Source organism: Cygnus atratus, chromosome 6 (genome assembly GCF_013377495.2).
Source record: "Cygnus atratus isolate AKBS03 ecotype Queensland, Australia chromosome 6, CAtr_DNAZoo_HiC_assembly, whole genome shotgun sequence".
Lineage (NCBI taxonomy): Eukaryota > Metazoa > Chordata > Aves > Anseriformes > Anatidae > Cygnus > Cygnus atratus.
The window spans coordinates 8,644,286-8,661,766 of record NC_066367.1 but is presented as its reverse complement, the minus strand read 5'-3'; the positions used below and the strand labels follow the sequence as shown (position 1 = coordinate 8,661,766).

Below are 17,481 nucleotides of genomic sequence, written 5' to 3'. Positions count from 1 at the left end.
GATGCCGTGGGCAGGATTTGCTGTCGTCGCTGCGCAGAGCAGGTGCTGGGCTGACGTCTGGCCAAAATGATGGTGATGGGCAAAAAGCAGCAACCGGAGCGTGGGTGCAGGAGGGACCCTGGTGGCTCTTCCCTCGCCGTACCGGCACGAAGGGGAACTGGTGCATGAGGGTTTGGTCCCTGCTGCCCCAGGACATGGCCAGCGTGTCCCAGCCCTCCCATGCCTGTGGCTTTGGCTGCTCCCAGGAACACGGGTGGCTGTGCCCTGGCCCCCGAGAAGAGCCCCAGGCTCTCTCCACCACCCCAACGGGACATCACATCCAGAGATGAGCCAAACCCCAACCCAAGCCCTCAAAACTCCCTTCCTGTGTAAGCTTGGCCCCAAATATCACAGGGAGAATAACTGGCCCAAGAGAAAGAGCTGGGGAGAAACCTCTCAAACCCAGGGGAGCGGCTGCTTTTCCGACGTCCTTGCAATGATGTTGGTGACCAGTCCTCACCTGCCTTGTCCCCACGTGATGGGGAAGGTGTAGCACAGGTACAGCTCACCTCGTGGCCATCCAACCTCATACCCATGCAGCCACCTCCATCCTCCTGCAGGGCATCTTCCCGTTGTGTTTCTCAGCCCCATTCTCCCCTTTTGGTCTATGTGTCTGCTCCCCCCCCCCGCCCCCCCCCGCTGGCATAGACACAATAGAAATTACCCATTGCTTCGCTCATAGCTGTATTGCCCCAACTGTCCCATCTTAGGAATAGGCTTAAAAAAAAAAATCCTAATAAATAAATCATGACAGCAAAAGAAATTAATGGTGAAAAAATGCGGTCCACACTGTAGAAAGTGAGAGCAGTGGATGAACCGGTGCCTTGGAGGCGTCGCCAGTCAAAGAGCTTGCACAGAGTTGTTTTTTTTTGTGTTTTTTTTTTTCTTTTTTTTTTTTTCCTTTTTCCTCCCCAGATCTCACTGCCGAATCCCTCCCAAGCACTGATGATTACCAAAGCGGAGCGGCTGCCCAGGTGCTGGAGGATACATGGGGTGTAAAGCAAGGGACTGGGGGGGGAACCCCTCTCCCACGAGGAACCCCTCGGAGTCCCCGGGGGCTTTGCTGGTGACCCTGCTGTGGCCGGCGGGGGTGGGAAGTGCCGGGGGTTGTGCCGCTACAGTGCCTGCTTGCCCTGGCACTCGCGCTTGGAGCACTGCGCTGGCTTCCACCAGTCCCCGTTGTGGCAGTGGCAGATGTTGCAGTCGTCCACCTTCACCTCGATGCCAGCCGGGATGATGGTGGTTCCTGCAAAGCAGTTGGGACCTGCGAAAACACGTGGTAGAAATGAATACACTTTTTTTTTTAATATATATAAAGTTTAATTTAATTAAGTCGGGTATGACCTGGCATTTCATCCTGCCCAGGGGGCTGTGGCTGCCCCATCCCTTAGGACTCCGGGGAGAAGCAGGCTTTTGCTCCAGCCAAGGAAATTCAGCATCAGGTGTTGAAAAAGTTAAGTGGTCATGGGAGATGGGGATGTTTTAAGGCTGCTTTCAGTCGGGGATTGCACCAGACAACCCCCTCCAACCTCTGCTTCGGAGCCAGGAGTTACCAGCCACGGGCATTCAGAGAAACTGAAAGGCCAAACTCAATGTATACACACACACATAAAATCTCTGCGTGGCTTTTTTGGCACCCATGTGGCTGAGAAAATCTTCCAGCAAGGTCTGCAAGGCTGAAGGGGCACAAAGGGGTCGACAGGCACACGGCTACCTTCAAGCAGTGGGACAAGACCTGAGCTCTCTGCACAGCACCTCGAGGTTGCTTTTTTTACAGCAGATTTACACTGCCACCAGCCAACGACACCCAGGGGAATACATGAGGGGAGGCTGAGGTCCCCAGATCCCCCATTTTGGGGACAAATCAATGGGGAAGGGAAAAATGCAGCTATTTGGGGTAAACCAGAGGAACTGGAGGTGAGGAGGAGCTGTGGGAAACAAACAAAGCAGCACTGAGCATCCCTGGGCTGTCCCAATCAGGCCACCTGAGGGACCAGCTGTGGTCAGAGGCTGGAGAGAAAGGGAGAAGTACAGAAAGTGGGGTTGATTTTATTTTTCTCTTTTACCAAATGGGTGGAAACCTGGCTTTGGGCTCTACTGACAACTGCCTTCCTGGGAGATGCCTCGCTGCCTTCTCAGGATCATCCCTTTTATCAGGCCTTTGTTCTTTTAATTTAGGCCAACACATCACCGCTCCAGATGATTTTTTTTCTCCGCATGCTCTCTAAATAGCCACTGACAGTCACCAAACTGAAATGTTCTCCTCGGCACACCACAGCCAGCTGGCTGGAGCACTCTGCCTCCTCTCTCTCTGCTCTCCACCACTCACCCAGAGCAAAACGTTAAATTCCCACCGCCCCAAATCCAGCACCATCCCCGTCAGCCATCCCATTTTTACCTCTACCTGAACCTTTCCCACCTTGGATCCACATGTGAGTCCTGGTTTTCCAAACCTGTTGGCAGCATCACACCCCGTGCTGAGGTACGAGGAAGATGCGCTCAGAGGGAAACTTGCTCTGCTGAAATGTAGTGGAAAATAACCCCCAGACGTGTGGCATTTTCTATCTTTTTCTTGCAATGGCATGGTCACTGGCAAGTCTTTGAGCAATGCTGGGTTTTTATAGAAATGGCAGCTGCTCCACTGCCACAAAGATACCAATGAGCACTTGTGAACGTGACATCGAGGAGCTGCAGCCTGCAACGCCGTGACCAGATTACATGGCACAAAATAAATTCAATATACATATTTTCACACTCTGCAGCAGATCTAACTGCCCCCCTTTAAGTTTTTCACTTTTTCTACCCCTCAGATCAACCTCCCAGCATGTCCAAGGCTCCATGTCCCAAACCTGCTGACTGTGCCGAGCATTTCCCACCTTGTCCTGATATGTGTAAAAGCATCTGCGGCTCTGACTGCTATGGGAACAGCTCAGCAATCCCCCTTTTCCCTCACTCAGGGAGACGGATGGGGGAAGTTTGCTGCTCCCACAGACAACACAATGGTGAGATTTGTTTTGCTTAATATAATTAATACTCATAAAAGAGCACGGCACTCCGGGCTGTTTGCTAGAACAACTGGTGAGATTTTTACGGTGATATAGCACATGGGTCCTGGAGTTGCCTGGGAGCCGATTTTGCAACCCTTGGACATCAGACTGGACAGCTGAGGGATGGCACACGTTGTCTGCTGGGATTTCCTGCTCCTCCAGGAGCCTCCCCAGCCCTTTGGAGAGATGAGGGCTGGCCCCAGGGGAATTCAGCATATTCAGCTGGTGGACATAGCATTCCTGTAGCATTCAGGAACGGATACAGCTTGCAGGCATCCCCACGGACGCTCATTCAGATGAATGAGCCTTGATTAATTTGCTTTTGGAGCTCGACCACGAGTGCAATAAGGCGTAGGAATTAACTGCTGGCAATTTGTGCCGAGCTTGAGCAACGTGGCCGGGTGCACTCTGTGGGGAGAGGCAGGCAGCGTGCAGCCTGCACCGAGAGCATCCCCAATTTGTGGTGTCTCCAGCGTGCTCCCATCATTGCTTGGCCAAAATCACCATGCACAAAGTGACGACTGGGCGGGACATGGGCCAGGAGCAATAAGAAGAGGCAGAGCCCCTCCGAAGCCGACCTTCAGTTTCTTTTCTCCCTTTCCTGCACTTCGCTTCTCACAAGACTGTGCTGCTAGCCTTTCTCTTGCACTGCCTATTTAGGAGAGATTTTCCCAGCCATCATTCACCTTGCTAGGTGCCTGAAGACACCTAAAAGTTATTTAATCTCTGCATTAAAATTATATATATATATTTCTGCAGTATCCTTCTCTAATCTAAACCCAAGTCGCTCACTCTAATAAAGCACGACATAAGGAAAAGGAGTGCATTAAAAAGGTGAAACTGAGCTGAAAAGTTAAATTCTGTCTCTTCCAGGCTGTCCCCATGAAGGGTTGCTCACAGCACGGGCACGAGGACCCAAATCTCAACCGGGACGTGCTCGGCCAACCCCAAGCATCTCCTGTGGTGGCATCTGAGGAATGCAGGGCAGGGACTTGAGTCCCCTGAATGATGACCCGTGTCCCAGTGATGCAGACGGATTTAATCCTCGCTGCTTTGCAACATGGTTAGACTGTTACCTGCAGCTCATTATCAGTCTTAATCGTTATCTGTCCCCCAAACAAATCACAGAATCATAGAATGGCCTGGGTTGAAAAGGACCTTAAAGATCATCTAGTTTCAACCCCCCTGCTCTGGGCAGGGTTGCCAACCTCTAGAGCAGGCTGCCCAGAGCCGCCTCCAGCCTGGCCTTGAATGCCTCCAGGGATGGGGCACCCACAACCTCCCTGGGCAACCCGTTCCAGTGCCTCACCACCCTCTGAGTGAAAAACTTTCTCCTCATTTCCAACCTAAATCTCCCCTGTCTTAGTTTAAAACCATTCCCCCTTGTCCTAACACTACCAACACGTAAACAGGCATTCCCCCTTCTGTTTATACGCTCCCTTCAAGTACTGGAAGGCCGCAATGAGGTCTCCCCGGAGCCTTCTCTTCTCCAAGCTAAACAAGCCCAGTTCCCTCAACCTTTCTGCATAGGAGAGGTGCTCCAGCCCTCTGATCATCTTAATGGCTCTCCTCTGGACCTGTTCCAAGAGCTTCACATTCTTCTTGTGCTGGGGCCCCCAGGCCTGCATGCAGTGCTCCGGGTGGGGTCTCACAAGAGCAGAGTAGAGGGGGACAATCACCTCTCCCTGCTGGCCACCCCTTTTTTAATGCAGCCCAGGACATAGTTGGCCTTCCAGGCTGCAAGCATGCACTGCTGGCTCGTGTCCAGCTTCTCGTCCAGCAGGACCCCCAAGTCCTTCTCCGCAGTGCTGCTCTCAAGTTCTTCTTCTCCCAGTCTAGATAAATACCTGGGATTGCCCTAGCCCAAGTGCAACAGCTTGCACTTGGCCTTGTTGAACTTCATTAGGTTCTCATGGGCCCTCTTCTCCAGCCTGTCCAGGTCCTTCTGGATGTCATCCCTTCCCTCTATTGGAAGCACGCACGACTTGTGCTCCAGAACCCTTGACCAGTCTCCCCAAGGATCTGAAGTCCTTCTTCATAGTCCTTAGAGGAGTTCTTCCTATTTCATCACTGCCTACCTGAAACAACAAAAGAGGATAATAATCCGAGGGCCATACTAGTGAAGGAAGTTTCTTCCTTACATCTTAAACCCGGGCCCCCAGGAAGCAGCAGACCTCCCTGTGTAGCGGGTCTGGTCTGCGTATCGGGTCCTCTGCTACCTTCAGCAGTGAGTCACCAACAACACTGACCCATCTTTTACTCTTTACTGAGGAAGTTTTAACGCAGTGGGTAGTCTGATTGTACTTTGGTAACACCTCCAAGTAGGAAGAACCGTCACCCTCACCATTGTCCAGTTGTCCTCGCAGAGCAGTGTATCTGTTCTGCAGGGGCAGCTGGGGAGGTAGGGCAATCACCAGGCACGTACATGTTTGTAACGCCGAGCAGGGACCTTTTGCCATTGCCCCCTGTCCCCCAATTCATCACCATCACTGTTAGGGGAGCAAAGGAGAGGGGGTTCACCGCAGCAGGAGCTCTGTCTGCCTGCTGGTCCCATCCTGTTACCTGCTCACAAGGCAGTAGGGGGTGATGTGTTTCTTGTGGAGTCTCTGCTGGCTGCCTGAGCCTCAGGGCTGGTATTTGGGGTGTCTCAACCCGGTGTCCTTCTTTCAGGCCTGGCAGGGAGTTGCCCCACAAGTCTATCTCCTGCTTGCACTCCCTGATGGCTCTCAACCTCTCCACCTCCTCCTTGAGCTCTGCCACCAGGCTGAGCAGGCCATCCACCTGCTCACACCTCACACACACTGTGTCTCTGCCGCCCTCAGATGGCAGCGACAGGCTCAGGCACTCCCTGCGACCAGAGACCTGAACTGCCGCATTTTTGAGTGGGCACTCAGTCTGGGTCACCACAGAGTTTCTAGAAAGAGCTTTCTGCCTAGAGGAGACCATGGAGGTTTAGCTAGGTAGACACCCAGTAGACGAGCTGTTCTCCTAAGAGGGGAGGGAAGCTCTGCCCTGCCTGAGGTGCTGTGCCCTTTGTCCGGCCGGGGCAGGGGCACTGCCGGCTCCGCTCGTGCCTCCTCAGCCTCCCTCACAGGGCTGCCGGGCCCTGGTGGCTCCCTTGGCTGCCTCAAGCGGCCTCGGTGCCGGAAGAAAAGCCCTGCCCGCCTCACAAGAGTGTGGCTTGAATTCTGGCCCCAGGGCATTGGCAGGAGCACGTCCTCCTTCAGGGATGCATTTGGGCATTTGGGATGTGACAAAATCCATTCATGCTACTTTGGGAACTGGAGCTCGGGAAGAGCAGGGCACCTCGTGTCCAAGCTCCCATCTTGGACAGCAGAGGAGCTACAGACCTCACATGGACCTCAAGGACAGGTTCATCTGTCCATCCACCTGTCTGCCCCCCCCCCCCCCCCCCCCCCCTTTTTAATATAAAATGCAGGTTGGTGTTTTCCAAGTCACCTACAGGATACACACACTGAAGTCCTATACATTTTGAAAGACTCTGGGTGTGCAAATACCTCAATCAGCACTGAAAATTACAGCTTTTGTTAAAAAAGGCAGATGCAAAGGAAGAGCCTGTGCTTATAAAGCACCTTCAGGCCTTTTCGGAGTCAGATTTTTACAAGGAAACAAGCAACACCTCAGATAGTGCAACCACCACCTCTTAACTGAGGTTTCAGCAGTTACCTGGCCAAACGAGAAGGATTATCTCTTTAAAATCTCTTTGCAGACAGCATAGAGCTTTGGGGGAATGCAATAGCTTTTTAAAAATATAGGTAGATTTTAATGGCAGGCAATGAAAGCCACTCCTAGGTCATACTAACCTTTCAGGGAAGTAATAGGCTTCTAAAAACTTGTCTAAATGGGTATTTCCCCAAATGAACTCCAGCTGTTCTGAAGGTACATTAATTCTTTTAATGGATCCAACATGGCAAATTTTTTTTTTTTTTTTTTTTGGTGGGAGGGGAGGCTGGTATAAAAGGGATTAATTTAAAATAAATCTATGAATAAAACTACCATTAAGGTACTGCCTCATTAGCCCTGCCCACATAATGGTATTGGGGCACCCGTTCACCTGCTGGGGCAGGGATCAGGGGCTTCTGCAGGCAGTAAGAGCATCTTGAGCACAGAGATGCAATGGGAAGCCCTCGTCTACTGAAGGAGGTGGCCAAATAGCCATCAATTCCCCAAGTTCTGGGTCTGTGCTCTCCGCCAGGGTGTCTCCATTCAAAGGCGAAGGTTAACAGCAAAAGTAGAACAGCTGGGATGTTTTTGCTGGTCCTCTGAGGTTTTTTAGCCAACTTCCTCACCTCTTTGCTGTGCTCCATGTAAAAATTTAATCATTTTTACAGCCCATTTTAACATTTTTATGTCTTTTTTTTTTCTGCGGAAAAAAAAAAAACGCGTTTGATGTAAGAATTAAAACAGTATTTCACCCCTAACTGCAATCACAGATGATGTACGGAAGTGAGCTGGCTGCACGTCAAATCAGTGTAAAGCCAGAACTGGGTATAACTTGGTCACTACAGCTGTGCAACATGTTTTATGCTTTTTTTTTTTTTTCCTTATCGGTCATAAAACGAGGCGGAAACTGTGACTGTGCTGATTTTGTATAAAACAAGCCTTCTAGTATGTGAAGCAGGAGGGAAAGAGGAAATGGGATTAGTACATACGCATCTGGGTGGTGCATTTAATGTGCAATCTAGTGAAAAATAAGAGAAAATAAAGACGGATGCTCACTGGGCAGCACCTTTATGAGAAACATGCTCTGATCCCCTCTGCTGGGACCCACACGGATGCCTCCAGCAGCTGCAGGAGCAGCTTTGATCCACGTTTCCGTCCCCTGGTTTCCCTCTTCTGAGGGCCCATTATGCTACCTGAATTTAATGGTATCCATGGCACTTGCACAATGCTTTCTAATGGGGCCTTGCAAAGAGTCAGGTTGCTAATAAAATAAAATGAGCAGTGCTGGTTTTGCATGTGAATGGTTGCATTTAACTAAACCATCAAATGGAAAGGGATCGTACTTGCCGTTGCTAATAATTCTGGGTGCCACTACAAATGCATTACCACAATCTGTGTGGGCTCTTACACTCAGGCGGATGCCGGGTGACATTATTCTGATGTGACAGGGTGGGAGAGCTATTTTGCATGGCAAGGTAGCAACTAGGAATGATGAAAGGCTGGGGAAAATTTATGGCGGGTACATGCGATTCTCCAACACCCCCCCAAATTTTCAGAATGCTTCATTACCCCTCACGCTGCCGGTCTATTTTAATTAGGTGTCACTGGGTAAAGCTAATTTTTACTCTCCGGTCTTGGTGGCACCACTGTCGAGCAGCTCACGACCTTTTTCCACCACTCCTAGAGTTGCACGGAGAAGACCTGGGGTGATGCTGCCCAACTAGGGGTGGGGAGGGCACAGCTGTGGGCACCCACCCCCTCCTGTGGATAGACAGCACCCAAAACCCAGCAGATTCACCCCACCAGCAGGGTTTTTCTGGGGGATTTAGGCCGGCCATCACCTTACGTTGGCATTACAGGGCGCGTTATGGGCAGGGGAGAGGTGGCAATACGCTGAACCAGGACCCCAGAAGGAAATCCCACAGGCATCATTTCAAAAGTTGCTCCTGCCTTGCTCCTTCTTGCCTTCCTTTTTGCCTCCAGAAATTTATTTAAAAGCCAGAAGTGGGATTTAGACGTTAGAACAGCTACTGACCTGATACGAGTTAATGATTTTACAAAATGCCTAAAAAATGTCTTACTTTAAAAGATTGATGTTTCCTATTGTATTTTTTCAATGCCAATTAATTACTTAATTCATTAGCAATGTAACACAAGAATAGTCTTTGAAAATCCAGTGCTTTGTGTAGATGCCTTTAATTATGGATAATTAAATACTGTGGAAGGACCTGATTATACCTCTGAGCATTTTCTAATCTGGAAAATGAAACACGGTCTTGTACTCTTCAATGCGCGTAGCAAAAGCTGAGCTCGACAACCACATGCAGGAATATTAGGGAAAAAAATAAAAATGAAGCCCAAAATTTAGATCAGAGGAAGGTTTTTCTCAACTAAAGGAGAAGTTGCTGCGGAAGATCAAGGAATTTTGGCACATGTCTCTGCACGGGGCTTTCCACCACCCATGCCTTGCTGGGAAGTTGTTATTTCCTTATTATACTCCTTATTTACACCTTTATTCCTTATTTTACATTTTTATTTACTCCTTATTTATACCACAGCCAATTCCTGCCCCTGCGGCCGAAAAGCAACAGATTTCCTTCTCCCTTAATTAAAAGCCACTGACGATGATGGTGGTGAGGGAGCATAAAGGTTTGAGGTGAGGTGAGGTTTGGTCCCTGAAAAATTCAGCCTGCCAGGCTCACCACTGCTTTGACCTTACCATCTGGGAACATTTTGGCCATTCGGAGCTTACGTGGGGAATTTTGCTCTTTTTTTTTTTTTTCCCCACCAGGCTGGTGGAAAGCTGATGATACCAAGCTGAAGTTCAACCAGCACCTGTAGAGCTCTTTTGCTGCAAACTGCCCCTCGTGCAAGCGCTCTTCAGTGGAGAAAAGCCAGATCCTCACGGTGTACGTGGTGGTACGAGTGAAATTGCTGACTGCTGGTCTCACATGCATAAATACCGTGGTTGTAGCACACGAACGAACACCATAACCTCTCCTGGAAAGCATTACAGGGAGGATAAGCCTCATTTACACTCACTGAAAAGGGGGCTTTAGAGTAGCCAGCTCTCAGGCTGTGCTCCTTGAGCACCACCTTGACGTTCGGCACGGAAAAGCTCTCCAACACCGATCTAGCTTGACGCTGGACCCGTCTCATCATCGGGGACACGTCCCTGCTCCTCCTGGGTGGGTGTTGGGGTCCTGCTCCTTCTGCTCCAGCACCTGAGGGTTCAGCACTGCAAGGGGGACACGCATGTGAATGTCCCCACAATGAGCACTGCTCGTCAGTCTGCTGCAGGGCCATCTGCTCCACCTCACCCTGGCACCCAGGGGACACCTCCTTCGGATGCCACATCCCTGTAGGGACTCACGGTTCATCCCCAGGGGACATCACAGCATCCCTGACCTGAGCAGCATGAGCCTGGAGCAGCGCATTCACTCTCTCAGGGGTAGCCATGAAAAAATGTGGTTTCTGTGCAAAAATATAGCAAATTAGTTATTAATACTGCAGACAGATTCCCATTTTTAATCAGTTTCCCAAGTCCTTAGAAATTACTGCTCGACGGTTTCTGTAATACATTTCTTTTTTTGTTTGACACAGCTTGAAAAGTGACCAAGAATTATCTCCTCGTAGCATGGGGAGAGCGCGGGAGCCTTGCGCACACTGACCACAGCGCATCAAACAGAAGCCGGATAAATGTAGCCATTAATTGGCATTAATTGCAGCCCAATGAGCAGGGTGGCGATTACTGTGCTGCCGGCACGGGGCCGGTGCCTGGGACATAAGGGCTGACGCAGGGAGATGCTGCACAAGTGCAGGTGAGTAATCCACATGCACGAGTAGCCCCTTGGACGTCAGCGGTGGCTGCGATGAGTCAGGGATCGCAGCGAGGCTCTTCTGGCCAGCACACCCCATGGCTCCTCGGCCCTAATGAAGTCGGAGCCTTGCAGATGAAAGCTCCAATGCTGCACGGTGGCTGCGTGAAGTTCCTTAGAGGCAGACTGAGGAGCTGCTGGGGATTTACCTGCTCCCAGGGGCGGCGTGAAGGCAGGATGGTGTGTTGGTTCCCAAGGCAGAAACCACAAACCAGAGGGATGCGCTGACCTGTGCTGATGAGACGCAGGAGAAATGCTGCAGTGTGGAACACGGACTCTTGTATCTGCCTCTCCTGACATTTCCCAGGTGCTGTAATTAGGCGAGGCAGAGCAATTAAAGGTGCAAGTTGCCCCTTGTGAGTAGCAGAGCCTGCGGGCCTGATCCTGCGAGGTGCAGAGGGTTTCTTGGGAAGTTCTGGGTGCCTTCAGCTCTCTCCAGCCAGGCTTGGATGGTGGCAACCCCTCCATGGAGTCCATCCTGGACCTCACGACTTACCCCAGCGAGGGCGACAGCCCAGTGGGAAGGATGTTTCGTGCCACAGTCAGAGTTTTGAGAATTCTGCTAGTCCTTTCCCACTTGTTTTACCCCCAAAAATAAATTCAGAGCTGGTTCTCTAAAATAATCCATCAGGCAAAAAGCCCCTGCCTCTTCCTCTTCATTTGATATTTTTTAATTAAAAAATATCTATATGCAAGATCATGCCACCCTCCCAGGTTAGAGCCAGTGCATTTTGAAAGCATTGAAATGGGGCATCTGATCATTCCAAGCTTTTTTTTTTCCATCTTTTTTTTTTTTTTTTTAAGATAGGAACAGCCAGTTTGCAATAACTGGCATTTTTCCAAGGAACACGGCTGTGAGTCAGCAGTTTCTGACCAGCACATCCCCATCCTCTTCAAATGCTCTCGACCAGCTACAGTGAAAAAAGTCTGAGCTTTGAAGAGTCTTGGAGAAGTCTGTATGCACCCTCACGCAGACCACTTCTCACGATCTAGCCCTGTGCAGGACACTGGTGCTTTAATTTGTGGTACCTCACCTCCTGCTCCCTTTATGCTCAGAACTGTGAACTTCTCTACCAGCACAAAACTGCTGCCACAACATGTTCTTAACTGGGACGAAAACATGGCTTATTTTATATGTAAATGAGATACATCACTTTACATCAGTTGTGGGACTAGGACATATCTAGTTTTTTTTTCCCAGGCTCCTTGTTGAATTCCTTGTGGCAATTCCAATTGCAGAAATGGGTGCAAGTGGAATACGTACATCCTAGAGTTTATCTCAAAAGAATAAACCTGGTGAGTCCCCATGCACACGGAATACATTGTTCACGTAGCATAGGATACATGTGATGAGGCTGTAGGGGCTCTGGGATATCTAAGGGAAGACTTGGTTGCCTTTCCACATTCCTAGGAGATGAAATCTAACTTTTATTCGACATCTTTTGCACAAGAATAAGGTTAAATCATGTATTTGATGGGATGACATCTGGAATTTGTGCTGGTTGGTACACTGGTCATACACAGGGCAGGTTTCACTGGAATCCTGTTTGCTCTATGGGACTGGCAGTGTTTGGTGCTTTCTGAGCTGTTTTTACTGCGGCTCAGTCGTGCCAGCAGCTACGTGATGCTGATGATCAAGGTGCCACGGTGAACTTCCCAGCCCTTGTTTTGCTGTATCAGCAGGGCCAGAGACGCCGAGGAACCAAGCCAGACTAACAAAACCAGCCACAGCAAAGAAGGCAACGTCCTCTCCTCTTTTCTACTGGGCGTTTATTTGCTGATAATGAAGCCTAAGCTCTTCAATCTTAGGTATTAATTCAGATCAACATTGCAGATGGGTTTTCCAAACAGAAAAAAAAAAAAAAAAAAAAAAAAAAAAAAACAAGAAATTACCCCCCAGCCAGCCGAGCTCTTTGCAACCTGCCCTGTCCAGGAGATGTACTCTGCCAGAAAATCAGGGGTAGAGATGAAAAAAAATGCACCATAAAAATATTTTCTAATCTCTCCAGACAAACTGGCTGGTGAGATTGCAAGTGTAACAGGCTAGGATGATGTGCAAATATGCAGTAATATCCAGAATGAGATTGCTGTGCTGATTTCCTTCGCAAAGGTGTGCAGGGGTAGGAGAGACGACAGAAGGCTGGGACTGAGATGAGGGACCCTACCGAAGAAGCAGAGGGGATGGAGAAAGCTAAAAAAGGTGGGGGGAAGGAGAGGAAGCAGGAGAAGAAAACTTCTAAGTGCCTTTTTTTAATTCTAAGTTTTCTCAGACTTGCTTAGCTCTAATCTTTAATTCATATTTTCATTACAGTCTCTTTGCTCTGTAAAGTCTGCATTTCATGTAAAAGGAGCAGCTCAAACATCAATTATTTGACATAAGTCAAACCCTTGTTAAAGTCCTCTACTCTACATATATGTTGGCTCCAATAAAAGAAGCATTAAACATTCATTAAATTAGAAATACATGAAGACAGTGTCTGCCACTCTTCCCATACAGATATGCTTAATAATCCCAACCTTCGAGAGGAACAGAAGCAAACCCATCTCTAATCCTTTCAGAAAGCCTGACCATGCAAAACACCCCAGCCTCCTGCAATTTGCCTGTGAGTCACCCAGAGATATTAGCTCTTGCAGGTCAGATCCTCAGTGGGAGTAAATCCGAGCAAACCAACGCTGCTGGCATTACACCAAGTGACACGGACTCACGAATTGGCTCCAGGTTTCTCTTGCAGTAAAGTGGTTTACAGCAATGTAATTGGATAAAAATGTGGCTTTTGGTCTTTTACATTGCACGAAGAATCTGATTATGTGGGGGACAGCAACAACCACCCCTGTTTGAATTTCAGTACTGCCTGGGCTGCTTATGTTCTGCAAAAGGAACCTGGTTTCCCAACAGGAATCTACAACTTTTTCACCAAAAAAACCAAGCCCACCCCCTCCTCTATAGAATGCTATTGCGACAACAGTGGATCTGGAACCACTTCTGCCATTGACTTGTGCACACAGATTTCAGCAACATTTTCCCAACGGGAAACAATCCCCAGTAAGCAAATGCTTCTTCATAAGTATCTCCAAGTTTAAAGACCAACGCAGACCACACAAAACATGTTTCCAACACCTCTGTGAGCTGTGTCCTTTTAATGAGAGCTTCGGAGCAAGTCCCATCCAGCAAATGATTTCTCGTAATCCTCCCCAAACCTTCTCTTCAGGGTGATGGTAGACATTCATTTAAAGCTCTTCTGGGGCATGGAAACATGGTTAGGACCTCGGGTACAAATTCAGGATGGTGGCTTTCAGCTCCTGCCTGGCAGAGTCTTCTCCTGCCTTTAATATGTAAATGATCCTTTTCTTGCTTCCTGGGCAAAGGAAAAGGCCACAAACACTTGGGAAGCACTTAGCTGACCTGTAAGCTCACAGATGAACATTTTGGGTCGCAATGGGCCATCATCCTGCCAGCTCCCCACCGCAGCACTCCCTCCATCAGGCTTTTCCTGGCAGCGTCCCAGTCACTCTCATGATACACAGTCCCACAGCTTCTGCTTCGTGTGAGCACTGAGCTGTGCGGTAGAGTTAATCATGTTTACCGCCGGTCAGTTCATGTCTTTTTTATTCTCTACAGGCCTTTCCACTCCCTCCCCTCTTATAGTTTCTCCTTCTTCTGTGCTTTAGGAGGTGGTAAATTCAACCCAGCCCTGCTTGATTCTACCCAGCACCGGGATGGCTCATTTTGGAAGATTTATTTGTATAGCTTTCCAAAGCTTCTCACCAGTATCAGATGACTTCCAACAGCTGGGTCCACAGGGAGCAGGTCATAGTCCTGATTCAGCAGCATATTTAAGCATCCACATGAGATTTCCAAAAGCAGCAGAAGGGTTTACAGATTCCTATGCACCTAACTCTCATCAGAAAATTTGGCATCTACCAGCCTTTAACCAGTTGGCCCGAAGTAATGGAGGTGAACAAGCTCCGCTGAAAATCTATTTGAGTGAAATAACATCTTTTTAAAGGAACAGTAGAGCAAGTACTGAACTATTTTGTTGGGTCAGTGGTGGCTTGGCCCAAATATACAGCCTTGTTTTCAGTCTGGATCTTTTACCAGCTTTTAAATCAATCCCTTTCTTCCTCGGTTGGTAATCAAATCACTCCTTTAATTGAGCTAACACGGCACCGCAGTTTATACTCCTGCTGGTAAACACAAGGAACATTAGCTGACAAACAATCAAAAACGCATCCTTTGTAGTCTCAGGAATTTTCTTTTGTGTTCAGTCCATAAGCATTGATTTTCATAGCCAGGCACGAAGCCTTGATGTACCGGGCTCTGCCATCGCAATGTTAAGGCTGCTTCTACAAGGGCTGCAAAAAACAGGAGACTCCTGATTTGGGATGGTGTCCAAAATGGGAGAAGACTCCCGATCTGGGATGACATCTTTTCGTCAGCACAAAAGGAGTCAGCTGTGGAACAACCACCAGCCCCCATGCCCTGGGTGAACGCTGTGTGACGAGGAGCAGGTCCTTCCTGTGGCCCCTCAGCGTGCTGTCCGAAAGGGCTGCTGGCCGTGGGGGCAACTGAGTACCCAAAAAGCTGGCTGGCTGCCATCAATTCTTCATCCACCAAGAGCAAAGGGTGACGTGGCTATGCTACGCTACTGGTTTCGGTCTCCCCGACCTACGAAGAGGGTTGTGGAGTCCAGCAAAGTCCAGCATAGGAGATACGTCTTCTTCTTGGCCGGTCACACTCAACTTGCATGTGCATAATCAATCAGCATATTGCATAGACTTTGACTGAAGGGGTTTTAAATCCTAAAATCTGGCCATTTCAGGACTTCCTGAAATAAATTAGAAGAGGAATTTTATTTAGTTTTTTTCTTTTTTTCTAAAGGAATTTCCCCATGGCTTCAAACCACTGCTTTCCAGAAAGTAAATGAATATGAAGTCTTCTCGTGTCGTCTTGCCACATTTTCTGTGTTGTCTTTATTCTGCAACAGTTGTATATAATCAAATGGCAGACAAAACATCCTCTCCCCAAAACCTTCATTTTTTTCCTCACACTTTTAATTTTTTTCCTCATCTCATTGACTTTTTTTGGGTCAATAATCATGTTAGAAGCAGATGCTTTCCAAAACAATGACCTGGAGAGTCAGTGATCCACATCTTGCAGATAAAGAACAAGCAATATTTATGCAGTAAAGCACAGGTAACTTAATAGCCAGGCACTGGATTATACAGTATTAAAATCTTGGCATATTTCGAGATATCCAATAATTTGGAACAATAAAGACCACATGGGAAAGTTCTTTCTGTCAATACTGGTTAACGACTTGCACTGTTAATCCACTACCCTAACCTATAATACAGTAAGCAATTTACATTTATATGGACCCTTTTGTCCCCCAAAATCACAAAGGGCTTTGCAAAATTAACACTCCTGCAGCACAATACCCGGGCCCTGATTGGGTTGTCTTGCTGATTCAGAAGGAAGAGCCCTGGGCATTGACTGAACGGCAACATCTCCATTTATTTCGGTGAAGGAAACGCTGCCCCTGGCTTTGTTGGGCTGGGAAACTCCTTGGGGGATGCTCTGGGCAAAATACACCGTGGTAGAGAAGGAACAGGCTGGGGCACTGAATGCTGATTTCAGATTAACTTGAACTGAGAAATAATGAGCAGCGAGTTTATATTCTCAGCAAATTAAGAGAGAAGCTTAGGTAAAATATGGCTTTATGTGCTTGGAAATAAATTATTATATGCATGGAAATAAATTATTATTTACTTGGTTTTGTACTCATGCCCTCAAATATGAAGATGTTTGTATGGAATTATTAATATTTATAGCACATTATAATAAATACCCATAACAGCTTTGCCTGAATACTTGCTGTTTTCCCAAGGTAAAGTCTACTGAAGGTCAAACGGGTCTTTTACTTGTGTGTGGAGGGCAGGGCCAGACTCTCTACTTTGAAATCTGGATCAACTGTGGTAATTTAGAACTTTAATTAAAGACTCAGTGACAGATTATCGACGAGACGTCTTCCTGCTGCCCAGTATTTCATCATGAATGCCTCCAGAAGCCAGTGCTAAACTGAGTAAGCACACTTGCTAGGAAGTATTTCACCACAGACATGTTAGCTTTTATCTGTCTTGTTGTGTAACAAATTCTTTTGTTGAGGGTTGGTGGCAACAAAAATTAAATTAAGAGCAAAACCAGACCCCCAAACAGAGATTTATAACGCTTCTTCTGTTCATCCCTCAAGAAAATGAAAGTGCCAAGGCAAAGTCTAATATTTTAGCAATTGCATTAATGTATGTGTAAATGGGCGAAGGCGCCTTTGAAACGTGCTGAAAAGAATTTCACACTTCAGAGAGGGGAAAGAAGTTAACAATTCTATTGTGGCTTTTATTGGAATTTAAAAATTAATTTCCCCGACACAGCTGTGCCATAAAAATCCCCCACAATGATGAAGTTTTGCTAATGTCGGGATTATTTTTGGATGCAATGCTGATGGAGCGCTTTGCAGAATCTGGAGAGGGTGGGACCCAGGGGATGGGTCCACCTGGGCATGCCTACAGCCCTAGGTGCAGGAGGATGGGACCTCGTGGGGGATTTCTGCTCAGAAAGGCTTCAGTGGGAGCGGGGTGGATGGATGATCTTGCCCAACTGCTAGAGAGCCTAGGGACAGGAGGGATGGCACAGCCCACGGCAGCCCCCAGCTTGACTTTAACAGTAGTAGGCAAGTTCTGGGTCCTGTGGAGGAGAGAGTTAACAAGAGCTGACACGCTTTTGTCTGGAGAAGCCACAATGACTAGAAATAACAACTCTGGGCCATGATTCTGCA

General features: G+C 48.1%; 1 protein-coding gene across 1 annotated transcript in view; it reads right to left on the bottom strand.

Moving 5' to 3' along the window:
• Window positions 1–1,086: 1,086 nt before the first annotated feature.
• Window positions 1,087–17,481, bottom strand: part of VWC2L (von Willebrand factor C domain containing 2 like) — a 39,060-nt gene continuing 22,665 nt past the window's right edge. Inside the window, exon 4 of the mRNA XM_035536877.2 lies at window positions 1,087–1,303. Coding sequence (XP_035392770.1) covers window positions 1,155–1,303 — 149 coding nt within the window. The 3' untranslated portion in view covers window positions 1,087–1,154. The remainder of the gene's footprint in view (window positions 1,304–17,481) is intronic.